The 15,648-nt window shown below is 39.4% G+C and overlaps 2 protein-coding genes across 8 annotated transcripts; one reads left to right on the top strand and one right to left on the bottom strand.

Annotated features, from left to right (window-relative positions):
- The first annotated feature begins 160 nt into the window (after window positions 1-160).
- On the top strand, window positions 161-9,519 carry LOC121950101 (uncharacterized). Of its 6 annotated transcripts, none has more exons than XM_088080430.1 (22): window positions 161-361; window positions 635-787; window positions 873-937; window positions 1,016-1,301; window positions 1,465-1,562; window positions 1,648-1,783; window positions 1,881-2,006; window positions 2,345-2,470; window positions 2,562-2,666; window positions 2,762-2,893; window positions 2,982-3,211; window positions 3,309-3,573; window positions 3,922-4,027; window positions 4,623-4,668; window positions 4,777-4,846; window positions 4,932-5,005; window positions 5,091-5,175; window positions 5,953-6,051; window positions 7,282-7,404; window positions 7,489-7,644; window positions 8,489-8,549; window positions 8,958-9,519. In XM_088080430.1, exons 2-22 carry the CDS (start codon window positions 713-715, stop codon window positions 9,125-9,127), a joined length of 2,634 nt encoding a protein of 877 aa, XP_087936556.1. In that variant the 5' UTR covers window positions 161-361; window positions 635-712; the 3' UTR covers window positions 9,128-9,519. The 6 variants fall into 6 exon arrangements, with proteins under 6 accessions (XP_087936556.1, XP_087936558.1, XP_087936557.1 ...); XM_088080431.1 differs by having other exon boundaries at window positions 163-361; window positions 2,759-2,893; window positions 7,282-7,398; XM_088080427.1 differs by having other exon boundaries at window positions 163-361; window positions 2,759-2,893.
- An 18-nt stretch (window positions 9,520-9,537) lies between these two features.
- On the bottom strand, window positions 9,538-15,271 carry LOC148189217 (uncharacterized). Of its 2 annotated transcripts, none has more exons than XM_088080426.1 (5): window positions 14,700-15,271; window positions 13,082-14,094; window positions 12,090-12,258; window positions 10,490-10,653; window positions 9,538-10,369 (listed from the first exon to the last, which is right to left on the bottom strand). In XM_088080426.1, the coding sequence occupies exons 1-5, from the start codon at window positions 14,842-14,844 to the stop codon at window positions 10,229-10,231; spliced, it is 1,632 nt and encodes a 543-aa protein (XP_087936552.1). In that variant the 5' UTR covers window positions 14,845-15,271; the 3' UTR covers window positions 9,538-10,228. The 2 variants fall into 2 exon arrangements, with proteins under 2 accessions (XP_087936552.1, XP_087936551.1); XM_088080425.1 differs by having other exon boundaries at window positions 10,490-10,650; window positions 12,084-12,258; window positions 14,700-15,270.
- Window positions 15,272-15,648: the final 377 nt, after the last annotated feature.

Here is a 15,648-nt window from a genome sequence, read left to right as displayed (position 1 = left end):
AAAAAACACCTATAAGAGCACTATGGAGCATTTTTTTCTTTGTGTGCGCCTTAAGGCAATCATTCTCAGAAATAATTAATTTGAAAGTGTAATGATCAGTGTTTGTGGGATGTTTTTAGCTACTCATGTCAACAAACAGCCAGTCAGCGGACTGAGTGAGATCATGTGGAGACTATCCCAGAAGTGTGAGCACATGACACACCCACCCCACTGCGCTCTGTGTACAGATATAACCATGGATACCCAGTTCAAGGGCTTTATACTGAAAAGCTTGCAATCAAAGCTGTGTGAGGTTTACAGGCAGATCAAGGGAATCAAGTGGACAGGAGAAGGTTTCTGCAGCCAGGTACAGTCAGAGAAGGTAATTTTGCGCAAACTCCAGCTATTAAATCAAAACACATGTTGTGTTTCTTTTCTTATCAATCACATTTACAGACATACTTGCATAAGGAAAATGGTATCATTGAGATGTTCATAATCCGAGGGAATATTTCTGTAGATCATAAACACACTGTGTTAAAAGTAGTTGTTGACCATTAAGCAAGCAGTGGAAATATCAAGACATGATCCAAGAATAGCAACACACCTCAGGCTGCCACCTTTATGTGAAAATCTGTCCCTGATGCTTGGGCAGACAGACACATGAGGAGATGAGGACTATAGCTTCACCCATACAAAGAGAAGAGATCACTTGCTAGGAGGACACTCAAAAATGTTTCGAAGTTCAAGCCCATTTTCTCTCACGGACCTCGACATGTGGGACACCAAATCCCGCTTTACGGCTCAGGTAAGACCCAGATTCAGTCTTTTTTTCCTCCCAAGTAGAACAGGTTGGTCAAATTTATTTAAAAATGTGTGTTCTGCTTTGTTAGACCTCAGCATGGTGTGGTATGGAAACTGTCACTGGGACAGGGTTTCTGTCCAATATCAGCACAAGGTGAGGGGAAAATGTATACAGCATTTAAGTGACAGAGACACAGTTTTAGTTGTGGCTGATATACTGTATGTATTTCAGCACATCTGGGAGCAGCGGTGGCTTCCGACACAACGACCCAGGTCTAAGGAAGTGGCAGTCGTTGTCCCATCTGGCCCCTGATTGTGCTACACAACACTTTCCTTCATCTCCAGGGGCTGAATTAAGAGCTGCTCGAGGTGGAAGTAGCTTCAGACAAGCAGAAGGGGTGCAATGGCTGCAGGATGCTCACGAGCGTTTAGACACTCATCTGGACCGACTGAGGACCAGAAATGCACAGCTGAGCTACAACATGACTAGTGCACAGCTGTTTGACATGAAACATAAAGTAAGGGGAAAAAAGTCAATAGAAACACATTTTTTCCAACTCCTTTCTACTGGTTGTTTGTTGTCACAAGTGTGGTTTTATAGTTTTTCTGATTTGAAGAAGTGCTTGGTATGTGTTTCAACTGCACAGAGAACCCTGTTATTTTCACTGATGTGTTTGACAGCAGCTGTCAGAGACGATGGGTGCTCTTGAGCGGCAGAAGGAGGCAGCTGAATTATCCCAATTTGAAAAAAGCCAGCAGCGAGCAGAGCTTCATGAAAAGTAAGTGCAGCAAAAGACATGGAGAGGAAAAATTTGAAAGACTTTTGGGAAGAAAGACAATCTTCATGTGAAATTTACCCACAAGGGTCATACAGCTGGAGAAGGACATACAGCAGATGAGGTCTTCTTTGGACCGAGGAAGCAACGATCAACCATCTGAAAGAACTCCTGGTTCACTGAGCAGAACATTACCACTGAGTCAAGAAGAATTAAATGGACAGGTGTGTAAGATTAGGAAAACTATTTTTTTCAAATGGAGTTATGTTTTGAATAATGAACTATTCTGTTTTTTTGTTTGCTAAACACATTATGATTCAGGACAGACAGGAGGTTGACACAGAGTTGTGCGAGCTGAGAGAGGCTCTCAAAGATGCTGAGACAAGAGCAAAGACATGCGAAGAAGAACGAAACCAGGCGATCCAGAAATGCCAGACAACTACAGAGGTCAGTTAACCCTTTGAAATCTGAGCTAATTGGCTCGATTTCTTTCTGAAACATGGAGAAAAGGTAATGAACACCTTAACAAGAAATGTCCCAAAAATAGCAAGAAAATTATTTGAAATTAGAAAAAAAAGAGGAAATAAAAGCAACAGAACAAAAACAGAAAATGTAGTGAAAAAATAACATTTGTATTGTAACCTAATTTAAATATGTAATTATAATAATTATAAATATAGTTTTCTTGATATTTTAGTTTTAGGTCATTTTCTTGTCACATTTTAAGATTTTTTTGCAATATGCTGGGCTTCTCACGACAAGGTGCTGATTGTGTTTCTATACAGACGCAGAAGACGTTGTTGAATCAAATAGAGGAGATGAATCAGAGGCTTCGCCTCACAAGAGAGAATCACTCTGAAGTGCAAGAACAGCTGCGTGAAGCCAACAACAAGATTAGCCAAGCATGCCTGGTCAGTTTGTCTCTGATTCAATATTATAAGTAGACTATAACATTTTATAATAGGCGTGACACCATGAAAATTGACTTTTGACTCTTCTCAGGAAAAAGCCATTCTGTCGACACAAGTGCTAAAGCTGGAGGATAATGCAAAAGAACTGAAGGCCAAACTGACATCGGCTCTGTCTGACAAAAATCACCTGATCCAGGTATCATATAATCTCTAACTGAAACAACTGGAGCGTCTAAAAATATCACACTTTGGAGTTATGACTCACTTTTTTGCACTTGTGATGTACAGCAGAAAGCAGATCTGCACCAGAGGGCCCAACAAGGTTCAGATGGTTGTGATGTCCCCGTCATTCAGGCTGACACCAAGTCACACAACAACAAACAAGATGAGCTGATAAAGGAAGAAGTGAAGGCTCTCAGAGAGGTTGAAATATTAACGTGGACAAGTTATTGTTAAGTTCCACCTTTTCTGAATTCTTGATGAAATGATCCCAGTTATATCATTACATCAGGTAAATGAAAAGCTGACAGGTGAGCTTCAGATGATTCAGGAGAAACTGAAAACATCACAGTCTCAGCTTCAGGAGGTAACAGCGGAGAGGGCCACAGACTCCAAACAGATCACAGATCTGCAGGCAGAACGATCTCAGCTGATCAGAGACAAAGAGGAGCTGCTGAGGAGAATGAATGAAGCTGGAAACGAGCAGTTAATAGAGATGAAAGAAAAGTGCTGCAAGCTCAGGTGAGATGTTAATCAAGTACAAATCTTCAATATCTGAAGAAATACAATGTATCATAATAACATTCTCTTTACTGAAACTCCCAAATGATTGATCTAGAGAATCTGTAGAAGTTTTGGAATTAGAAAAGCAGAAGCTGCAGGATCGGTGTCTGTGTTTGGAGGCTGAGGTTCTTGAGAAGGAAGAGAAGCTACAGCTGCGAGAGGAAGAGCATCTGAAACAAGATTCAACGAGAGTCCAGAGAATTGAGGAACTAAAAGCTGTGGCTTCACATTGGGCAGAGAAATGGGAAAAGGTGGCTTTGACACTGCATTTGACAAAGGAGGAGCTAGAGGGACTCAAGAAGAGCAACTCCAGAAATGAAGTAAGACCATTCCTCGAATATAAACTCTATAGGCATATCAGTGCATTTAGATGCATCTAAATAAAAAAGTTAATTTCAGCATTTTCTGGAAACTGAGACTGAAAAACTTGAGAAAGAGGGCCAAAAAGATATTATAAACACCAGTTCTGCTTATCAATTACCTGTTTTCCAAAGCACACACATCTTGTTTTGATAATGCATACTTCCCCTAGAGTAGAAATCAAGAATCTGCTGCAGCACAGAGCTAGCATGGAGACAGTCCTGACCAGAGACAGGGTATTAGATGATCTAATCATTAAGATGAAGTATAAACTCTACTGTTTTTTTAAACAGTGTGCTTTTTAACAGACAGAATCAGGCTCACTGCTCAGGGTTGAGCTTGATGCATGCAAACAGGAGCTGGAGCTGGAGAGGAGCAGGGGTCAGGCACTGCTTCACAGACTTAAAGTTAAAGGTGAATGTACTTTTTTCTCAGCCTTCTGCAGCACCTGCAAATATTCACAAGATTACTCTTTAACCCTTTGAAACCTGGATCGACGTGACTTTTCTTGTGGTACATTCAGACTTCTTTCACACATATTCAAACCTTTGAAAATTCAGCAGAGTGCTTTGATTTCTTTAAAAGCATGGGGAAAAAAGGCATATGCAACTTGGTAAGAAATGTGCCACAAACTGCAAGAAATTAGTAGATTTAATTATTTAATAAACTATCTCTGAAAAAGCTAGGGTAAAATTTCCAGAGAAATGTATTTATAACCATCATAACTGTATGGTTAAAATGATTTTAAAGAATTACTATAATTTAAAGCCATTTTCAGGCCTTTTTCCTTTTCTAAAATTTCTTTTTTTCCCCAATGCTATTTTTTAGGTAATTTTCTTTTCTTTTTTATTTTTTTTGCAAACAAATTTCTGGGTCATTTTTTTCTTTAGTCTGCTCATCGCTTTTTCCCGATGTTTTTGCTCTGGTTTCAAAGGGTTAAGCACAGCAAGTGTTATTTTATTACTTAAACACAGGGAGGTGTTAATTTGCTCTGACCTCATATTTGCAGGTGGTAAAACTTTGGTGCACACTGAGGACACAGAGACACAGACAGAGTGAGTGGATTTTGACGAGATTTTCATTTTCAAAATGCGCTGTCAGCAAAAGCTCAAAATGAAATTCTGTGATCTGTCTCTTTATCGTGCCCTCTATCTGTTTATCAGCTTATCAGAATCCTCTTTGTTATGGGAGCCACCATCAGACGCCCACAGCAGCCAAAACAAAGCCCCACAGGTAACAAGATGTTCCTCCCTCGCTGAACTGAATCTGAACTTAATAATAAGGGATTCAACTAATAGTTAACTTTCCCAATTCATAGGTGTGTATACAAAGCAGTGAGGTGCAAAGACTGAAGCAAAAACTGTCACTAAGAGAGAAGGAACTGAGGGAAAAGTAAGCCTTCTTTGAAAAATAAACGAATGACCAACTGCTTTAAAGGTTGGAAAGTGAGTAAGAGTTTTCATCCTCTCTGTGACAGGGAAGAAGCTTTGACGAGTTTAGAGAGGCTGAGAGAGACAGAAAACACTTTGGCTCAACTTAAGATTGCTGCTCTAGAGCTCAAGGTGCAGTCACTACACACTAAACATGCAGCCTCATCAAGCCTTGAATAAAATGCATTAACCCTTTGAAACTTTGACGCAAATTGTTTGGATTTCTATCAAAAACATAGGGGGAAGACAACAAGCTATTAAAAAAATCTAGCAAAAAAAAGTTGCAACCCCCCCGGAAAGCTGAAAATGACCTAAAAAGTGCCAAAAATCAATTTATTTTATATATTTATTACCTTTTTTTTGGTAACATAATTTAGAATATGAAATCATTATAAATATGGGGTGCCCAGCAGCTCAGTTGGTGGAGCAGGTGCCCCATGTACAGAAACGACGGCTTTGACACAGCGTCCGTGGGTTCAATTTCGGCCTGGGCCCTTTGCTGCATGACATCCCCTCTGTTCTTTCACACTTAAGTTGTCCTGTCTGAATAAAGGCAAAAAAGCCCAAACAATAATCTTTAGAATAAAAATTACTACAAATGTAATTTTCTGGACATTTTTTCATATTTTTGGGCTGATTTTCTCATCCTTCCCTTTTCCCCTTTCTTTTCAAAAGAAATCAAATTAGTTTGCTCAGTTTTTAAAGGGTCATATAGCTTGTAAAAGGTGCCTGAATGTGGCACAAGATGTTGATGCTGATCCAGGTTTCAAAGGGTTAATAGCTTTGTTGAGTGGGGAATTAACCAGCACGGCACGCTCAACCCTGTAAAGTAACACAACAACGACACCTCTAATGACGGCCTCCTGTGGCGGTGATGTCCATAATAAATAACAGATACTTTGTTTTCAGGTTAAAGATGAGAAACCATCTGCTGAAGGCAGGAAGGATAAAACTGTCTGTCCAGTTCTACTAGAGACGGAGCAGCAGAGGAGGATGGTCACTGAGCAGGTAAATACCGCATGATGCCAACGTGATCTCAGCTTATTTATCCAGTGATGTGGCTCTACAGAGAGTCCACTATTTTGCCTCTGTCTGAAATATCTCATTAACTGTTGGATGGGTTGGTCATGAAATTTTACACAGAAATTACTATCTCCTGATGATCAATCTTAACGACTCTGCTTTAATTCTACAACATTGTTATGTGCCTACTTTAACAGAATATTTCTACTTTTTGGTACTGCTACCTTCACTTGTGTTAAAGTTCTGAGACATCCCACCACTGCTTATAAGCAGGGTTGGTTACACAGAACAGGTTACATGTAATTGAGACTAAGTAATCAGATTACAAAAAGTAAGTAATGATGATCAACCCAGATTACATTTGGAAAAAAATGCATAAAAAGCTTATAAATAAGTTTTAGGGGATTAGTTGATTACATCTTAAAAGTATGGCACATTTTTTTGTCTTTTGAATTGACCCACATTAAACACTGGATATGCATAATGCATTTAATTTGCATTAAATCAAATAAATATAGATGTATAGATGTTTAAAAAGAAAAAAGCACATTAGTAGAACTATAGAATATTTGTGGCTATGTCCATTTTTCTCAGTGTATTAGGTGCAATATTTTCAGTGTTTGACTTTGTAGTAATCCCAAAGTATTTGGATTAGATTACAATTTTTCGCTTTTACATTATTTATTACAAAATTTACCACACTTGTATTCAGTAACTGACTACATTTTAAAGTCAAATGACCAGAAGCCTGAAATAAGCTAATGTTGGCTTGCTAATGTGCCAGACTAAGAGGGTGACAAAGGTAGACATTACATTCCCCTGCATCTATTTTTTTGTAAGCCTACAAAGTGCAATATTTTCAGTGTTTTAATTTGAAGTACTCCCAAAGTATTCGAATTAGATTGAAATTATTTGCTTATTACAAAAATGACCACACTTATAATAAGTAGGCAAACTGACATACATTTTAAAGTAAGGTGACCAAACCCTGAAATAAGCTAATGTTAGCATGCCAAAAAAAGCAGACAATACATCGTCATGAGTGTCTGCTGTCATTATCAGCATGCTCATGTGCTAACATTAGCATTAAGATCAAAGCACAGCTGTGCTTGAGTATAGCTATATGGGGCTAGTGTGGCTTGTCTTGTTTTATTCCAGCTGTAAGGGAAAACAAACCTCATCAGATGAATATCCTGTATCTTACTATATTTGCAGCTAAAGAGTCTGTTTAAGGGGCGAGAAGGAAAGGACATTGGGAAGGCTGACAGCAGATCAGCAGCAGGTCAAACAGGAGCCTCTTCAGTGCAAGACCGGTCCCAAACATCTAAAGCTGTAAGGGTAAGAAAGGTGATATAGATTAAAGGGACAACACTAATGGGAATATGTGAAGAAAGAACATATTTTTTTAAAAACTTCATCCAGGGTGCAGTGGACAGGAGGAGCTGGCAGCAGCACAGCTCTGGTTTGATGCCAGTGTTTGAGGAGGACGAGGAGGGCGTCGATCTGCCAGGAGAGGAGGAGGGAGGGTCAGCAGAAGAAGCTCATACCGAGGGAAACGTCCACAACCAGAGCCAACAGGTTATAAAGGCTTAAATCACACCTAAAAAAAACCAAGTCATCCATAAACAGTCTGAACAGTCTGTACGTGCAACAGCTAAATGACTGAAACATCAACATTTAACCTCCGGCCACCACACCACTCAAAATACCATCTGCATCTGTCTATAAGTCATGTATTAGCATCTGATACAAATTAATATCATTGATGGAATAATCGTGTCACGCAGATTATCATAAAATTAACAGACCTTCCCTCACATTCATTCATTACATACACACACACACACACACACACACACACACACACATATATGTGCACTAATCCCAGCCTCTGCTTTAATCACAGAGCGTACAGCAGTGAACAGGGAGGGGTGTCGCAACCAATCAAACTCTGTGGAAAACATAGTTCAGCCATAATCGCACATATGACTCTTTCTACTCTGCAAAATAATCGGATTTGACGCTGAGGAGTGAACCGGTCAGCTGGAGCACATCTGACTGCACCATAAGAGGATAGGAAAGAGTTACAGAATGTCACCGTCTTATACTGACGACCTGTGACTAGAGAACCTGTCAGTTACATCCAGACATAATATGATAACGTCTGTATCAAAGTCAATGGAAAATCTCAGTGGTATTGAGTGCTAATATTTAAGAAATTGCAAATATAGTAACTACAGACTGAGACTAAGGATCAAAGTCTTAAATGTAAAACATGAAGACTCACAATAAAATAAAATGTGTCTTTGAAAAAGATATGAAACAAAATGTAACAAAAACCTACATAAATTTGCAAAAAAAAGTCTTAGCATCCATTATAAAGACGAAATAAGAGATGTGAAACCCTTCTTTCCTCTGCCAGATGTCAACTATGCGTGCAGAAGTCTGCAATCTGAAGGCTAAAAATGAGAATCTGCTGCAAGGTGAAGTTGTGCATGAATTAGTGACATAATCATTAGCGTGTGTGTGTGTGTGTGTGTGTGTGTGTGTGTGTGTGTGTGTGTGTGTGTGTGTGTGTGTGTGTGTGTGTGTGCTGTGATCTGTGCCGTGTTTATAGTTCTGGAGCATTTGGGACAATCTTGGGATTCAGATCTTTATCTTTGACAGGGACATATCCACAAAAACTATGTATAATATAATAAAAAAGACGACATATAAATATGAAGCACATTGTTTAAAAAAAGAACAAACTACTTTTCTCATCACTATTGGTGGATAAGTCCCTGCTCTTAATTTAATTGTCTTCTTCTTCTTTCCTCAGCCCATCTCCTGCATGTGTCAGAAATATCCATTTTTATGTGTAATTATTTCACCCCTTTCTCTTGATTTAGCCACATTAAGGTGCAAGCAACCAACCCAGGACAAATCTCATCATTGTTCGGATGAGGTCGACCTGCCGCTGACGAGGCCACTTTCCCTTTACCCTGATGGAATATTCCTGGCTGAGCTTGTAGATATCTGTAGCCCTGATGAAGATGAAGAGGAGGGAGAGGATGAATGAGATGTTTTGTTACGACTCATGCATGGACAAGCACTTTCTACATACAAGTCTATACATAGACCAATTGTTAGAGGGAGCTGCACCAATGATCTTTGTGCCTTATAACCTATTCTGTATTTTTGTTTACGCAAATGAACTTTAAGTACTAATTCACAGCAATTCAAGGATAAGATTCTGCTAAGGCAGAGATACTCAGCGTGCTTTGCTTAAGGGGACACTTTTGCAAAATGACAGGAAGAACCAGACAATAAAAGACCATTAATAGTATTTTGTCAGTAAAGGAATTGCCTGTTTTCAACCTTTCACATTTGGTGCCCTCATTCATCTTCGCCAAGAGGTAATTCTAGCTGCAGCATCTGACATTTCCTTTGAGCTCACACAATAGTGTTAATAAAAGCCATCAAACTACCTCAGGCAAAAGTGTGTTTTATTCATTAGACATGACACAGTTTTTCACATCATCTTGACATTCAGGAAATCCTACAGCCAGAGATCTCAAAAGAACAGTTAAATTACAGACACGTGTACATGTGAGAATATAAAATATAAGAGATATATAAGAGAATATAAAATATATTTGTGTGTATTACATGTTGAAACGAATGATGAAGCATGTGATAGTCAAAAGGACTGAATACTGGAATAATTGTTTAGTATTTCTTCATAAAGCTCAGTACCTTCATGTTTTCCTTTAGAAGACAGACTGAATGGTTACAAGAGACAAAAAGTAAAAGATCAATTTAAAAAGTCTGTTCTAGGTAATGTGTCACAAATATATTGTTCTGTTAAAAGCCTACGAACTCTTAACTTACATTACGCTGTTCCAAAGGTCATTTGTGTTCTTACAGTACCTTCCTAAAGGAGAATTCACAGGTCGATGCATTGGAGTAAGGCCATTGTAAAGATTTTATTGCTGCGTGCCCATATATCGTCCCATTAGAACTGCCAGTAAATACATCATTTAAGTGAAACATTATCTGTGAGCACTTTATGGCAAAGGTGACCTATAAGAGATAATTTTGGGTGCCCACTGACTTCATACAGTGCGTCAGGTCTACTGGTCACGAACTAGTGTTTTTTGGGCATACCTGTGACAGAAGTCTACAGTGGCTCTGGTTGTACTGTGTGCCAGCGAGCCTGCTCCACCTGCAGGCTGCACATGTCCCTCCAGTGAGCGCGTCCTGCATCTGCAGCTTCTGCTCCAATCAGGACTCGTCCAAGAACTTTACCCTCTGAATGCACCTGAGTTTGTCACATAAGGAAGGAAGTGGAATTTACTGGGTTACTTTATGAATACATATGGATATTTGCAAAAAAAATGTGTGAAATTCTGTGATTGTGAGCTTCCAAAGAAACCTTTACCTGCATGATTATGAACTCTAGCACGAGGGACAGCTGACTGATGTCTCCTGGAGGCAGGTCGAACAAGAAAGATGAATTCCACACAGTGCAGGACCCTCCTTCAGTTTCTCTGCTGCTGATCACAACTCCTTCATGATGCAGGTTGATCACCACCTGGTATTCTGTGCACGGGTACACAAACGTTATAAAATATGAGAGGAAACCAATTCTAAAATAGATATTAATTATGGAAACTAAGATTCAGATGCAAGCTTTAAAAAGAGTTTACCACTGTTATGATCCAAATAAACCAAATTAGAGACAATGAATGGCAGGACAGCACTACAATGTGTAAGACAGGCTTAAAACTCAAATGAAAAATCAAATTCAGGAAAAATAAGTTTTTGTAATTTTGAGTTTTTAAATTCCTGCGGGTCCTTAAAAAGTTTTTAAAGGCATGAATTCATTACTATAAAAAATATGTGGTATTCAAATGTCTTAAATCAGTATTTCAAAAGTTCAAATGCTCAGACATGGCAAGTATTATTTTATGAGTCATTTTTTTGACATTGCATTGTTAAATCTCAAAATAAATAGCAACATCTTTAAAAAATAATAATAATAAAACCACAAAGAAAAAACACCAACAAAAGCTAGCTATTTCCCAGTTTTAACTTTTTCATTGGACTGTAATGTTTGTTTATGTAACAATAAACGTTTGGGCAAAATTGTCTTGAGCCTTATGTTAACCTCTTTTTTTCCCCCAATTTTGGTTTCTGGTGACATTAAAAAAAATCTTAAAAAGGCCTTAAACTGTAGGAACCCTGTATATTATAAGCTGCCAACCCCATAGTTAGAGAAATATACATTTTTTAATCCACAAGAGTTTATGTATTACTCATTAGGTCTTAAACACACTTCCACAAGGTGGAAATGAAAATTGCATTACACAAGAGCTTTTAAACCAACTGTCCAGTTATAAAAACTAGAATAAAGCTAAAGAAGATTTTTTTTTTTACTGTCCTCACATCACTGTGTCTCCTGTAAGTACAGTACAAGGTATGATGAGGTAAAATGTGGAGCTAGAATGCATGAAATGAATATGTTTTTCTCATCTGTATCCGTAGTAATGCAGTTAGGTCCACTCTCATGACAAGCATATAACAAAAGAGATTATTAAAGTCATATTCATGCGACATAATGTGCATGAAACAGATATCATAACATTTAATGGCTCTGCACGCAGGATGTGCTTGTCTGCAATAAAAGTAATGCCTTGACAGGCTAATGCTAACAAAGATTAGATCTGTCAGATCAGAGATCCAGAGGAGATTGGAACATTTTCCTGAGGATTTTGAAGAGTGAAGGATTAAACCACAATGTCATTAAAAAAAAGGGATGATCTCCTGCTGCATTCGGTTCCTGTAAGACATTATTTAATCCCCTAAACATTAAAAGCAAACATAGGGAATTACTTTACCTCTGCCCCTGAAAAGAAAAAGTTAGCTCTGCCCACGCATGCTTACATAATGCCTCTATGCATGATGTCCTTATGGGATCTCGAAATCAAACACACATTTTGTCAAATTCAAGTGACACTGAATGCTGGATTTACCTGCTGCTGCTGCTGCTGCTGCTGCTGCAAACGTGTGGACAAGGTTGTCGATGTTATCTGCTCTGAGGACCGTGGCTTTAATGCGGTGAGCCAGAGTCTGATACTGAAGCAAAATGAAGATTTGTGGAGGACAGCTAAGCCCCTTACACATCAGTGCATCCTGAGAGATCAGACTCTGCAGTCAAAGAGCAGAGAGGGAAACCTTAATCAGCAGGAAATGCAGCATGAGGCTTTGTAGTAAACAAAAATCACACAAATCACCAAGAACAAAACCCCCTGCAGAGATCACATGTCTGTATGTAACCAAGCAAAACAAAAATCAAACAAACAATATTAACAAAATACAGATTTTTGTCTTTTGCCCTTTTTGCTTGTTTAATTATATAACTTCAACAGCTAACCTCTATGCAAAGTTGGATAATTAACTGGGCACCACTCTCTGCCCTGGGCCCCCAGACCTACTGTGGCCCCAAAACATGTAAGTTCACATTGTTTTATTATATAGAGAGCTTGAATGTTCATTCTTGAGTTTTAGTCTTCAAACATTCAGGTCTCAGGTGTTCGGGATTTAGAGGGATATATATGGCAGAAATGGAATATAATTCAATTATGAGAAGAATGGTCATATTTTCAATACCTTAATACAAGACAATTCAATTCAATTCGAATCGATTTGATTCGATTTGTGTTGCAGCAAGTGTAAAAAAACAAAAACAAATAAAAACACCAAATTTGGCTCCCAGAATAAACCTCTTGAAAAATGAACATTGAAGGAATTCTAACCAGGAGAAGTTTTAACTGGTTGCAATCTGCAATCCTCAGTGCTAGATGCCATTGCAGCCCCCTAAAACTTACACACTGGACCAGAAGCTGTAAAAGTACTCAAAGGGTGCCCAGCAACAATTTTTTGCCTCAAACAGGCTTCAATCTGTCCATACTTCTATGCATCTTGAAAAAAAAAAGCTGCACACAGATATTAATTTTTAGAAAATCAATACCTTTTTTAGCTTCCACTTGTTTTGGTTAAGCTCTTTCGTGAAGTGAAACAGATGCTCTGCTCTCCAGTCTCTTCCTCCACAGTCAGCCTCCAGTTCACCCAGTGTGGTGCCTCTTGTGCTCGGAGGTTCCCGCGTGTATACGGCTATTCTCAGTACACACTTTTGGAGCTCCTTCACAGAGCTCACCTTCAAAAGCAGCACCAGGCTGCAGGTCTCAGTGCCGCTCTGTGCAGAGGCCTGAATGGGACAGGGGTACAGAGGCAGCAGGCTGCCCAGCACAGACACATCCTCCAGTCTGTGGGATGTCCCAGTGAGGCTGAGGACAGCCACTGCCAGGGTTTGCTGCTCTGGAGAGAAGGCCATAGTGAAATGGAGGCAGGGTTTTGGTGATATTGCCGGTTGGCAGCTGGCACTGGAGCCATAGCTCAGTGGAGCCAGCGGGATTGGTTCTTCAGGCATAGAAGGGGAGACAGCACTGGGGCTGGTGAGCCTACTGTGTTCATTGTAAGATATTTTATCTCCGGTCGCCATGCATCGCCTCTGCAGAGCCTTACATGATTTGGACAACAGTCCCAGTTTGGGAAATGTTGGCAGGGAGGCAGGACTGGGATCTATGGGTTTATAAAGGGGTGATGTTAGCGGTGGTGTGCTGAGGCGGCGCAAGGAAAAATAAGACTTTTGCCGCTCCTTCTGTTCAGAAGCAGCTCTAGATCGCTTGGAGAATGACAGAGAGGTGAATTCACTCTCAGAAGGGGCAGGGCTGGTGAAAGTGGATGGATACTCCACTGTGTCTCCATCCAGCTCCTCATACTGCTGCCTGGATGCTGTCATCGCCGCTGAGGGAGGAGGAGCCTGAGTAAAGGTCACCGGTTCAGCAGGAGCTGGTGCTGACGTCACAGGATCTTTGTCCATCTCTGCACAGATCTGACTTTTCCTCCAGCACAGAATACATCCCAGTAACAAACACAGACAAAAGACGATCAGTCCGACCAAAAGAAGAATTTGGAGGTGAACTGCAAAACACAGAAGAGAACAATAACATCAATCAGATGGCAGCAGTTTACAAACTGTTGTTATTCATGTTCATGCAGTCTCTGGATATCATAATTCACAACATGTACCATTTTCCCTATTTGCCTTAAATTATAGATTCCATGTTTCATAATCAAGTATTGATAAAAGAGTAGTTTACATCCTTCACGTCTGTCTTAAAACTTTATTAATATTTATTATCATTATTATTATTATTATATTTTGTTATTATTGTTTTATTTTATCTTTATTTTACCATAAAGTCAACTTGAGAATAAAAATCTCTTTTACAATAGGGACTTGCAAAAGGTAGTAGCTATTCAAAATAACATTAAAATATAACATATTTATGACAAAAATTCACAATAAAAGAGAAAACAGCTATTTAACACAGTGGTCTATTAAGAAAAATAACCATATGCTCCCATCACCATATTTTTTTTAAATAGTGCCATTGAATTCATCAATGTATATGAAACTTTATAATTTTAGATCTCCTTGCAGATTATTTCATGCTTAAGGTACAAAGCAGGAAAATGCATTTTGTTCTAGGCTTAAAAATATGTCAGCCCTGGCCAGACCATACCTTCTAGTTGTTTGGTGAAAAGGACCTGCACCAGAAGCCAGAAGAAGAGTATGACCATGATGCCCTCGATCATTCCCTTACAGCAGAAGAGCAGCACAGACTGCCACAGAGGCTGACCTGGGTACTCCTCGTCATGGTAAGGCATGGTGCCAGCAGTGTGCTGAAGGGTTTTCAGAGTATATATTAAAACATCCACACGTAGAAGGTCCCAGTGAAAAAGATCATTTGCTTGACTCACTGAAACACCTTCTGGGTTTCAGTCCTGTAGATATCTCCCCACATGATTCTGCCTCAGTCAGTCAAAGCCATTGTTTGGTGCCAAAGTAACAATGGCAGAAAAAAACCAAAACCAAAACAAAAACATCAGTATCTCATTAAAACATCTTTGATAGTAAGAATCATAAGTTTTAAGTATGAGCAGCAAAATGAGTAAGATAGCATGCACTGATTTTATGAAGAGGATTCATCATCTTTTGCAGCTGCAGGTGTCCTTCCTTGTTCACAGTTGAAAATCATCCTGCTGTCCTAATTTGCCACATACAATTTATTCCAGACTTCATTCCAGGACAGTTATCTCCTCATCTGCTGAGTGACTTGACTGGTATTATTTCACCCAGGCGGGTGGGGTCCGTGGGCGGAGATATCATCTCATAATACCTCTAAATTGTGCCTGTAGCATCTTTCTTCTACAGTGTTCCAGATGCCAGTCCAGCAGTGTCACTATAGAATAAACTATCCCAGCAGTAAATCCAGCAGCCCATCCCCCGCCCTCATCCACTGACCCATGAGCTCCTCTCTCCATTAGTATAACCTCTGTCATAGATCTGCTGCAGAGTTCAGGAATTAACTCTTGATGCAGACTCTGTCTGTGCTTTCTCTTTCATATGCAGGCCCACACTGTGTTTATCTTTTTAGAAGTAATCTGATACGAAATGCATATTGTGAAAAT

The sequence above is a fragment of the Plectropomus leopardus genome, chromosome 7 (assembly GCF_026936395.1).
Source record: "Plectropomus leopardus strain MGB_pleo_1.0 chromosome 7, ASM2693639v1, whole genome shotgun sequence".
In the NCBI taxonomy this organism is placed as follows: domain Eukaryota; kingdom Metazoa; phylum Chordata; class Actinopteri; order Perciformes; family Serranidae; genus Plectropomus; species Plectropomus leopardus.
This window is presented reverse-complemented; position numbering and strand designations above follow the sequence as displayed.

What these genes read in the sequence shown, in the direction of transcription:
- LOC121950101 (XM_088080427.1), top strand. Translation starts at nt 713, where the DNA reads ATGTTTCGAAGTTCAAGCCCATTTTCTCTCACGGACCTCGACATGTGG. An exon ending in AAGAAGAATTAAATGGACAG is followed by an intron (nt 1,784 to 1,880) that starts GTGTGTAAGATT and finishes ATTATGATTCAG; the next exon opens with GACAGACAGGAGGTTGACAC. An exon ending in GAGAAGGAACTGAGGGAAAA is followed by an intron (nt 5,006 to 5,090) that starts GTAAGCCTTCTT and finishes TCTCTGTGACAG; the next exon opens with GGAAGAAGCTTTGACGAGTT.
- LOC148189217 (XM_088080425.1), bottom strand. Translation starts at nt 14,844, where the DNA reads ATGCCTTACCATGACGAGGAGTACCCAGGTCAGCCTCTGTGGCAGTCT. An exon ending in TTTCACCAAACAACTAGAAG is followed by an intron (nt 14,095 to 14,699) that starts GTATGGTCTGGC and finishes TGTGTTTTGCAG; the next exon opens with TTCACCTCCAAATTCTTCTT. An exon ending in ACAAGTGGAAGCTAAAAAAG is followed by an intron (nt 12,259 to 13,081) that starts GTATTGATTTTC and finishes CTTTGACTGCAG; the next exon opens with AGTCTGATCTCTCAGGATGC.